The 11676-nt window shown below is 41.8% G+C and overlaps 1 protein-coding gene across 1 annotated transcript; it reads right to left on the reverse strand.

Annotated features, from left to right (window-relative positions):
- Window positions 1-6414: 6414 nt before the first annotated feature.
- On the reverse strand, window positions 6415-10476 carry LOC147443911 (uncharacterized). The gene is made up of 7 exons (XM_086526710.1): window positions 9775-10476; window positions 9111-9293; window positions 8068-8240; window positions 7701-7868; window positions 7511-7621; window positions 7298-7396; window positions 6415-6994 (listed from the first exon to the last, which is right to left on the reverse strand). The coding sequence occupies exons 1-7, from the start codon at window positions 10103-10105 to the stop codon at window positions 6743-6745; spliced, it is 1317 nt and encodes a 438-aa protein (XP_086382836.1). The 5' UTR covers window positions 10106-10476; the 3' UTR covers window positions 6415-6742.
- Window positions 10477-11676: the final 1200 nt, after the last annotated feature.

An 11676-nucleotide genomic window follows, 5' to 3' on the forward strand; every position in this document is an offset into this window, starting at 1 on the left:
GGGTATGTAACAGTCAAAAGTTCTTTCTCATAAATGCATAAGACACGTTCATTTGTATTGAGCCTTCGGCTCTTATATGATATGGCATGCCCTTCTTGAAGCAAAACTGCTCCAAAGAATTCACCACAAGCATCACATTGGACCTCAAATGGCTTTGAGAGACTCGGAAGCATGAGGACTGGTTGGGAGGTAAGCTTCTCTTTGAGTTTGTCAAAAGTATTTTGCTCCTTTAGCAGTCTATCAATACTTAACGTTCTTCTTTGTTAAGTCATGTAGTAATGGTCCTGCTATTTGAAAAAAATTATCTATGAAGCATATATAGTATGCACACATACCAATAAAGCTTCTTAGCTCATGTAGATTCCTTGGATTAGGCCATGCTTTTATTACCTCTAACTTTGATGGATCCATACGGATACCATCTTGAAAGATAATATGACCTAGGTATTGAATCTCTTGAAGGAAAAATTCACTTTCTTTTGGTTGAGAAAAAGATTGTTCTCCCTCAATATTTAAAAAATCACTTGGAGATGTTGCGTATATTCCTCCAAAGACTTGGAGTAAATAATGATATCATCAAAGAACACTCCGGTGAGTTTGCGGTAGGGTCTAAAGATTTTCTCCATTAGACAATTGAATGTAGTTGGTGCATTAGTCAAGCCAAAAGGCATGACTAGATATTCATAAAGACCAAACATTGTGCAAAACCCGATCTTTAGGATATCCTCATCCACTATACTTATTTCATGATAGCCACTTTTAATGTTGGAATTAGGGTTGCAGAGAAACTCACACAGCTTGGAGAAGACGAAGGAAGCTCAAGGCACACAATAGAGAGTGTGTTACTTAGTGTGCAATGGAAAGATAGATAGCCCTAGAGTGATGGGCGTATATACAATGCTCGGGGGAAAAACCTCCTAAAGACGGAAAAAATGTCCCGGCGGCCCTAGTGTGTTCACACACATCACTAGCACATGTATATGGTAACAAATCCCCCCTGGAGTAATGAGGTAAACGAGAGCTGGCACATGAGTAAAGGGAAGTGCCATGCCCTGAGGACATGATCAGTCCACAAAAGGGGAGTAAGCCCAAAGATTTGCGGAAAGCGTCAAGCTTCTCATGAGACAATGCCTTGGTGAAAAGATCTACAAGGTTGTCTTGTGTTGGTACATAAGCCAAGCTGATATCTCCTGATGAGAGCCTCTCCCTGACATAGTGGTAATGCAACTCAATGTGCTTTTTACGAGCATGAAAAACTAGGTTCCTCGCAACTGCCAATGCGCTCCGACTGTCAGTGTAGATAGTGTTGGCAGTGTCCTGTCCAACACCCAAATCATCCATAAGGTGTCTGAGCCATACACACTCAACCGTAGCTGTGAAGACTGCCCTGTACTCAGCCTCACAACTCGAAGTGGCCACAGTAGGTTGCTTCTTGCTCAACCATAATATACATGAACTGCCAAGCATGAAACAAAAACCACTTGTGGACACTCGCATGTCAAAACAACCAGCCCAATCTGAGTCCGAAAAAGCATGTAAGTCTAGCGGCATCGATCCCCCCTTGGGATAAAACAAGCCAGGATGTAAAGTGTCACTAAGGTAGCGGAAAATCCTCTTGATAGCGTGCCAATGCTTAGACCTTGGGCTATGCATAAATCTGCTGACCTGTGAAACTGCAAACTAAATATCTGGCCATGTGTTGCATATATAAATGAGGCAGCCAAAAGCAGTTTGGTAAAGAGTGACATCAGGAGGATCACCAGCATCATGTAGAGTCAACTTCAAACCTCTTTCCATGGGATTGGCAATAGGTTTGCAATCCTCAAGTCCAAACTTACATAGCAATGTCTCTATGTAACTTTTCTGACACAAGGAAATACCACCATCACACTGCTTAAACTGTATACCCAAGTAATGATGCAACAGCCCCAAATCTTTCATCTTGAAAGTAGCATTCAAATCAGCCTTAAATTCAGCAATATGTCTCTCATTTGGTCCAATGATCAACAAATCATCGACATAAAGAACCACAATGAGAAGTACATCACCCTCACGCTTTACGTACAATGTGCTTTCTGTTGGACAGTTATGAAAGCCTCGTTTAACCAAATGAGTGTCAACTTTCTCATACCAAGCACGAGGAGATTTCTTCAACCCATACAAAGCCTTCTTACATCTACACACTTTGTCCTTGTCCTTTTATGACAAAACCGCGAGGCTGCGTTACATAAACTTCCTCAAATATGTCACCATTCAAGAAAGCAGTAACAATGTCTGATTGATGTACATCCCAACCAAAATGAGCTGCCAATGCACATAGAAAACGCATAGTAGTCATACGACAAGTGGGACAAAACGTCTCTTCATAATCTATGACTTTTTGTTGTGCATAACCCTTTGCAACAAGTCGAGCCTTATGGCGATCGATCTCACCATCCGGCCTGCATTTCAACTTGTAAACCCACTTCGTACCAATGGCCTTTTTGCCAGGAGGCAAATCACATAAAGTCCATTTGTCATTTTCTATAAGTGCATCATATTTTGATTGCATGGCAGCCATCCAATTTTTTGAATTTTGTGATTCATCAAAAGACAAAGGCTCCTCAACATCATGTAAGTTAGACACAGCCAAAGCATAACAATCTGATGCATAAGATGCATGGCGAGAGCCTGAACGAGTACGACTAGACAAAGGTGCATCCAATGTACTGTCACGCAAAGTGTGCACCAGCCATTTTGGCATACCTCTAGCCTGCTGATTTTCAACCCTTTCCTCATCAAGTACATCATGTACATCTGCATCAGTAATAGGCTGAACTGTAACATTTTTAGAAACCCCCATACGTTGTACATTTGCCTCATTGGAAATTACATTCGTATTTTCACCACTGAAAAGAGGCAACAAAGTGTCATAAATGTCCTCTAAGCTTACATTATTGTCTCTAGTACATGACACGAAGGGCTGAACAGAATCTTCCACAAACACTACATCCCGTGAAACCAGAATACGCTTTGTTTGTGGATGATATAATCTGTAACCTTTGCTTTCAGCACTATAACCAACGAAAATACATTTGACACCCTTCTCATCCAATTTTCTGTGCTATGTTTGTGGCACCAAAGCATATGCCAAACAACCAAAAACACGCATATGCTCAGTAGAAGGCTTTCTATCATGCCACGCTTCATATGGAGTAATAGACTGCAAAGCTTTCGTAGGACACCTTTTAAGTACATAAGTGGCACACATGATGGCCTCAAGCCAAAAAGAATGCGGCAAAGCTTGACTTTTTTAACCATACATTGTGCCATTTCCATGAGATCCATGTTTTTCCTCTCAGCAACACCATTTTGCTGAGGTGTATAAGGCACTATACATTGGTGTTTTATCCCACGACTAGCCAGAAATGCATTAAATTCATGAGACATATACTCCCCCCCCCCTCTCGATCAGAACGGAGGGTGCCCATAGTACATTTTGAGACATTTTCAGCCATAGCCAAAAAGTGTTTGCAGCACATAAAAACTTCGGACTTCACTTTAAGCGGAAATACCCATGCAGGCGTGGAGTAATCATCAATGAAATTCACGAAGTAAAGGTAATTGCCCAAGGACGGAGTTTGCATGGGCCCACAAACATCACTATGCAGAAGCTCCAACCTGCATGTGGCCCAAACTAAACCATCCTTTGGAAACTTATAATGCATCTTACCCAAAATACAGCCTTCACAAACATGTTTGACAGGTGCTTCAAGAGGCGGCAAAGAAGCAACCATATCAAATTTCTGCAAACACAGCAAACTGGCAAAATTCAGATGATCAAAACGTGTATGCCAAAGTTTTGCATCTGAAATAGCCCTTGAATCTGCAATAGCAGTTGCAAAATTTTATCCACACTTGTCATACAAAGTGAGCTTATACAACCCACAGCACAGAAGGCCAGATGCAACAATTTCATCACCAAAACTGAGATCATGAATTGTACATCTGTCATCCACAAATTTGACTACAAGTCAAAGTCTAGCAAGTGCGGATACAGACAAGAGATTCTTCTTGATCCTAGGTACATAAAGTGCATCAACAAGTGTGAAGGAACTGCCATTTGCAGCAGTAAGCACAATCTTTCCAACTCCCTGAACCGAATAAGAGGCATTGTTGGCACAAGTGACTGAATTCCCATGAGGGACAGACTCGAGAGAGGTAAACAATTCACAATGTGAGGTAATATGCTTTGTAGCACCACTGTCGAAATACCACACATGTGAATCTGTAGCAACTGACAAGCATACATCATGGACAGCAGGATTGTAAGTGCACTCTGTGCTAAAAGCCCATTCTGCATCAACATCAGCATTACAGTCTCCTTTCACAGAAGACTCAACAATGGCTGCATTTGTAGTGTAACCAGCATTTGCAGTGGAACCGCCCTCTTTGTTCTTAGCCTCTTTGGCCTTTAATGTAGGACACGATTTAATCAAGTGATCATTAGCTTTACAATAATGGCAATGCATCTTCTTTTTGCCTTTATCACGAGAATTTCCAGACGAATTGCTACCAACAGAAGCATTAGGAACAGAATTTTTGCTACTCGCAGCAGAACCATAAGAAGTGGTTGCATTACTGTTACCACCCTTTCTTTGAGAAGCAATAAAAGCATGTTCAACTGCACGCTGCCTAGTCCTATTTTTTCTAGAAAGTGACTCTTGCAACAGCAATGTGCATAATGCATCAAACTTGACAACTTTAAGATTTCCTTGGGTCATAAATCTCCAAGTACTAGCAAAAGTCTGGTAGGAATCTGGTAAGACATCAAGAACAGTCTACACAAGGAAACTATCTGAAATGACTTCACCTGCAGAAATAAGTTGCTCATTGATATCCTTGACACTAGCAAGGAAAGTGTCCATATCATCTTCCTCATGCATAATCTTCGACTCCAGCTCTTTACGTAGCAAAGCAATTTTAGCTTCATTGCAACTTGCATAAAGACCTGTTAGAATATCCCAAGCCTGTTTTGCAGATTTTGCTGAATGGATGTGAGGAACAATAGTGCGCTTCACAGACAACGCAATCAATGCATAAGCCTGCGTATCCTTTACATCCCAATGAGCTTGTTCTATCGTAGGCAAAACAAACATCAATGCCCTGCACAATGTTCCAGACGCCCTTTGACACAAGAACATGTTGCATCATGTAAGCCCACATAGGGTAGTTGTCCCCATCCAACTTGTCCTCAGCAACAGACATCTTAAACACATCTGTGGTGTTGTTGTCAGCCATGGTAAATGCTGCACCTGATGTGAAAACTGTCTGAAAATAGGAGAAACGGAGCAGAAACAACACGTGCTATATAGCACAAACCGTAGAAGACTATAAGACACCTGTTATGCAAAAAACGGCACTAACAAAAATTCTACACAAAATGACGAAATAGCCTGTGCAATACTGTCTGTAATGGAAACGGAGGCCGAAACAAACCCAAATCAAAAATCTGAGCAGACCAAGCTCTACGAGCTGTCTTGAAATATTTGCCGACTTGCGTAGCGCTCGCCAAAGCTCACTGAAATCAGAGGGAAAAACCTCCTAGTGAGGGAAAGATGGTTCTAAGTGTGCTTATACACATCACTACCACATTTACAGCAACAAAACCATGAAAATGCCAAAGCTTACCATTGCTCAATTTTTTTTGTGTGTGTGTTTACATTAGCACATAGAGATCGTCATCCTCTTCAATTGAAACCTAAGAATTCTTTTTTTGCCATATTCACAATTGTGAGTACAGATGTTATATTTACTTAGAAAAGCATATACAACCTCATGGACTATATGTGCCTTAAAGGGCAATGATTTCAAAAGGGGGACTTGTTCAAAGACACAGCCAGATAAAGACAAAGCTGCTAAAAGAGAGAGAGAGAGAGAGAGAGAGCTCTTAGTAAAAGTTTTTTAATAAATTCCATGCCAAAAAGATACAAAGGAAATATTCCCATGACATTATTTTTATATCTAGCCATTAACATACTCCATTTGCATCCCAATAATCTCCAGACAAATTATGAATTCGCATTCACAAAGTACTTGCGAGCTTTTGCGGTAATGACACTGCTCAATCTTTTGATATCTTTACAAATCAATATCTAGAGCCATTCTATATAAGGTGCGCTCGACCATACCCTTCATCTCAAACGATAATTAATCTTTGACAAGTGTTATCTAGTAAGAACATTGCAAACCCACGTCTCAGATTGTTCTGTAAGAGCATAGTTCAAAAAGCGACATTAGTCACTCACCTCGAGATTGCAAAGAAATGTCGCGTATCATAATTTGCCACATACATTAGCCCTGATGAAGCCCATCTCTATAATTCTCACCATGTCTCTTCTATTTCAGGAATCTCCTGTATATAAATGCAAGGTAGATTCGTCCATGTAAAATATTCATTTTACTGGCATGTTTGTCATTCCATCAACATTGCAAAATCTTTGCATTAGCACCAGATCTTGGTTAGCTTGAGAGAAAATTACACGATGTACAAGCAATAACGTTGGCAACTATGACATATACAATCTCATTAGCTGGCTTGCTCAAGAGATATGCAACCCTTTGGCTTTTTAGGGTGCTCAAGAATTTCATAAGAGTCAATACTGCCCTTCAAAAATGGATACCTCTCTTAAACCCCATTGGAAATGTGAATCGATTGAACAGAACATCCTTCGGCCAATTATAACCCCATAATTTCTTTGGCTTACAATGGGTAAGTGGTCAAAGCAGCATTGTCATTGTAAGCTTCATCCTTTAGGTATATGTACACATGTGGGTGATCTACATCCAAGAAGACCTCATTCTGGCTCAAAGTCGGACAGACCGTCTGATCAATGCAAACATCTGCTCCACCTAAAACAAATGCAAGGCCACCCACCATTGCTGCTGCGGTCCGAAACCGTGCTGTTGGAATCATAGCCTTTTGGACCCACGTCTGATCTGCTAAGTAGTAGACCTGAGCAAGGAAAACTTTGTGAGCACTATTGTACAAGTGTCAACTCTTGCACCTAATTGTCCTTCCGAACCATAAAGAACCACACATAATTAGACACTGTATCAAGAAATGGAGAGCCAAGAAAAAGTCGTGGTATTTCATTGTTTATTCTATGGATTTTGGGATCGCGCCTTGTAAGCGGTCTGCATATTTTATACATTCATCAAAATACACATTAATCTTGACAACTGTGCCCTTGAGATGTCCATTTTAATAGAAGATTTTTTTTAACTATAAACAAAACAAGGAGAAAGCCTCTTGTACCTCTGTCACATGCTTTGGGTATTTAAACTGCTCGTTGTCACGGTAATGGCCTTCGCCCCCTACGAGCATCAATCGGTCTCCTTCAAGCACTGCCACTGCCTAAACTTATCACATCACAAATCACATCACAAGAGCCAAACCATTACCGGCATGCTGGCCTTGCATGCACAAGAATTAGGGCCCACAAGGAAAAAGAGAAAGGAGGGGGCTTACTGCATCTCCTCGAGGTGTCAACAGATCTGGTCTTCCTGTCCATGCGTTGGTGGAGGGATTGAATGCTTCCATTTTTGCAGAAAATGAGTTTGCATTTGAATTTGTCGGATCCTAATGCAAGCAACAAATAGCATTCAATTGAATGAGATTCACATTAATATTTGAGATTGAGAATAACATGGCCACTTACATAATAGCCACCCAGAACATATACATCAGAGCCAAGTGATGCACACATCAAGTCCCCCCGCGGGGTTGGCATGTTGGGTAAGCGTGACCACGAGTCTGCAGAAGGATCATATACACTCGCCGTATTCAAGTACGAATAACCAACGCCATAGCCTCCTATCATGTATACCTGAGAGGGTCACGATCTATGTTAGCCTACTGATCTAGGCAACTTAATACCAACAGAAACCTTACATCCGTAGGCTGGAGGCAGATAATATCGAGGGGCAAGACATTTTGGTAAATGACATTGTGCACTAATGTATGCATGTGTTGAGTGTGCAAGTGCACCTACCTATGTTCACTTGCATGATGTTTCGACGTCTTACCTTTCCCTTAAGGGCAGCTGCACATGTGTCACCTTGAAAATCAAGTGCATTTGCACCCCTTGTCCAAGTATTGCTCAAGATATCATAAATGAATGTTGATTTCACAAGCCCGTCATTTGGTACGGAGCCTAAGTCGTCAGAGACATTGCGACCACCCACAACATAGATGGTATCTGAAACGGCAAACAGGACTCTCTCTCTCTCTCTCTCTCTCTCTCTCTCTCTCTCTCTCTCTCTGGTTGTGGAGTACATGATAAAGATGCGTCAAAACCCCTCACATCGACTTCCTACAATTGCATGGGAAGCAAGCAAAAAAGTTCAAAAGACACATAAAAGCAAGATCTTGAGCACAGGATGGATGCAAGACATAAAGAAGTGGTTTGGGAGATGGGATGCATTACACTTGCTACATGATGCTTCAATTGACTCTCAAGTGAATGAAGCTTTTCTACAACGCCAATGTATTACGGCTTGGGAGAAATCCGGTGGGTCACGCTTCATACATTACACCACCTATATTGCCCCCAACTACAAAACCATGTTCTTTGCTGAGAGAGGAAACCGTACTCACACTTACATGCTTGAGCCTATTCCCTTGTCCGCGATACGCACTATCGCAGCAATTCGGCTTAGCTCCCATTTCCTTCGATGCGAGATAGGGCGTTGGGGCAATGAAGAAGAGTCAAATCGATTGTGCACATTATGCTCACTACAAGTTCGAGAGTCTGAGTACCACACACTACTAGAGTGCTCAGCTTTTGATCACATCCGAACTTGCTTCTCTCACATTTTCAGCCATAACTTAGACCTACACACTTTCCTCTCCCAGCCAAAGTGTGGGCTCTCCATTGCGACTCTCATCACTACAATTTTGGAGCATCGAGAGTCACTCATCAGCCATACACATACTACATCACATGTAACTTTGGTCCCATAGGTCATATTTGACCTCCGAGGACGATAATAAAATCTCTCTCTCTCTCTCTCTCTCTCTCTCTCTCTCTCTCTCTCTCTCGCTCACACACACACACACGGAGGCTTACCTTCAATAATTGCGGCACCAAAGCGATATCTAGGCTCTGGCATGGATGCCATCAATGTATAGTTGTGCAAGATAGAGTCATACTTCCACACTTCATTGGTCACATTGCCATCTTCTTTAGCTCCACCCAAAATAAAGATCACTTCACCATATCCAATTGCAGCATGGTCACTCAATTCCCCCCCTGGAAAGCCAACACTATCACATAATTCCACCTCATAGTTACCTTCATTCAAAATGCACGACCGTTTCATTTGATACACATCAAATGAGCAAAATTGTGGCATCACCCCACAGACAAGCATGCACGCTATGCTTTGCCATGAGCATTCACTCTACGTGCACTAGCTTGCAACCCTACAACAATTTGTACTTGCCCCACATTCTTGCAAGGGTATTTCTGATAGGTTGGTGGGACATATAAGGATGCGTGCTCTCAAATTATGTGTGTCCATGAGAGAAAATAGGACTACAAATACTTGTGCAAATGTAAGCCCTGTACCTGCATCTTCTTGCCTATGGCTATTGTCTGCAAACCCCTGTTTTTGTGAATGCACACCACATGCACGCACTTAATAAATGTGCCCCCCATACATGCAAACAGCATATGCATCCACTTACACACACATACTCGAGCAACCTTAAACATAAAAGGATGGCCCAACCTTTGAGGGAGGCTTTAGCAGACCAGAAGCCACTACCGCGGAAGAGGCTACCACCATAGGCGAGGCCCTCAAGGTTGAGGTTGCCGGAGCGAGTGGCAAACGTAACATTGGGGTTGGGAAGGAGACCCTGTCTTGTTTTGAGGCGCATGATGGCATGTCCTTGTTTAGCTCCAACAGCAATGAGGGTGATGGCAAGTATCAGTAAGAGGACGGAAAGAGCAAGCACAGCACAATTTGCTCGGTTCACAGACCTCTTCAGCTTCATCATGTCTTGGTGAATCATGCCCAGCCTCTGGACGTCATGTCCACCTTCCATCTGCATGCCCTTCATGAAGCTTCTGTCTTGTTTTTCGTATGCCACTCCTTCCTGGGCTTGTGTGGAGAAGCCAGCTCTCTCTCTCTCTCTCTCTCACCCACCCAGACTCCAGGGTCTCTCGGGCTCTCTCCGTGTACGTTCTAGCCTACTCTTGAACAGAGAAAGCTACTCACTGTGTCGGACCTTACAAAGTCTTCAGAAGTGGACGTGGGCGGGCACAAACGTACACACAGCTCTCTCTCTCTCTCTCTCACATCGAGCTCTTTCTTTGAGATTTTGCGTAGGCTATGTGCCGAGCGACACGCAGGCGTATGGGTTCTGAAGTCTGGACTCTGGAGTCTAGTGCCCATCTCTCTCTCTACCGCACTTACACACACAGGCGCGAAAGCGCACTCGCATGCAAGTGCAAGAGCACTGCATACTATAATCAAGCAAAGGTCTGTTCCTACGACGTTAACTAGACTTGCTTGGTGGGCCTCGTTATTATTAGACATTATAGGGATGGTTACAATTGAGATTATATCAAAGCGAGGTTGTGTACAAATGAATGTTTTTTTTTTATATATACATGCTACATGTAAATTCTTACAAACGGAAAGTATTTCAAAAAGAAAATTTTCTTCGAATGGTTGGAAGCACAGAACCTCGACTCACATTTTTTAAGGTGGATGTCGAGTGTGTTTTACATTTCTTCTTTTATAGTTATTTTTGTTTTGCCTTTCTTCTTTTGTAGTTATATCTAGTACGATGAATGGGACAATGATACACGTAACTTCACCCTCTGTGTTTTGTGTTATGGCATGACAATGCATGTTGCATCGTTTGCCACACCAATTGTCAAGTCCATGTTTTTAGTGATCATGCAGCACAAGCCAAGTGCGATTGAATCCAGCTCGTTGAACTTAGGGTCTAGGAGCCACTACTAAAGGACATTTATGTTACCCGCGTTCATCTAGTATACATGCTATATATGTGAGATATGCCGTTGTGCGGAGGGACATATTCTAGATTTTGAGCAAATATGTCACATTGCATGCTCCAATCTTTATACAATGCAGTAATTTTAAACCATGACGTAGCATATGGACGGTAAGCTAGTTTCAAGTTAGCTGCAGTTTGCTCCCTAGCTTATTGATGCTTGGACTGTAATATTCTAGGTCTTGAGAAGTTCATATTGACACCTAGTACGAGAGAAATGAGGACACATATAGTATGGCATCAATTATTTAGACACCTAGTATGGTATTAATTATTTAGAGCTAAAGTAAAGATGCACAAAGTGAATTTACTATTATGATACACCACATGCATTCACTCCTTGTGTTTTTTCACTATTGTAATACATCACATGCATTGGCTAGCAACCATATACAAAGAGTTGCATGTGTAACTAACATGTTTAGATATCAATTGATATCGAGTGAATAGTTTTGAAAACGAGGTCCAAATAAACTGAAGCAAAGAAAGTAAATGTGAAAATTTCTAAAACAAGCAAATAGATAAAGCATGAATGAGTTGCAACAATGTATGAGGTGCTTTATTGACCTGCAATGTTGTACTGCTGCTTTTTGATTGTCCAATCTACA

This window comes from Adiantum capillus-veneris, chromosome 13 (assembly GCF_014529385.1).
Source record: "Adiantum capillus-veneris isolate H3 chromosome 13, ASM1452938v2, whole genome shotgun sequence".
NCBI lineage: Eukaryota > Viridiplantae > Streptophyta > Polypodiopsida > Polypodiales > Pteridaceae > Adiantum > Adiantum capillus-veneris.

What these genes read in the sequence shown, in the direction of transcription:
- LOC147443911 (XM_086526710.1), bottom strand. Translation starts at nt 10,105, where the DNA reads ATGAAGGGCATGCAGATGGAAGGTGGACATGACGTCCAGAGGCTGGGC. An exon ending in CAGCTGCCCTTAAGGGAAAG is followed by an intron (nt 7,869 to 8,067) that starts GTAAGACGTCGA and finishes TGACCCTCTCAG; the next exon opens with GTATACATGATAGGAGGCTA. An exon ending in ACCCAAAGCATGTGACAGAG is followed by an intron (nt 6,995 to 7,297) that starts GTACAAGAGGCT and finishes TTCCTTGCTCAG; the next exon opens with GTCTACTACTTAGCAGATCA.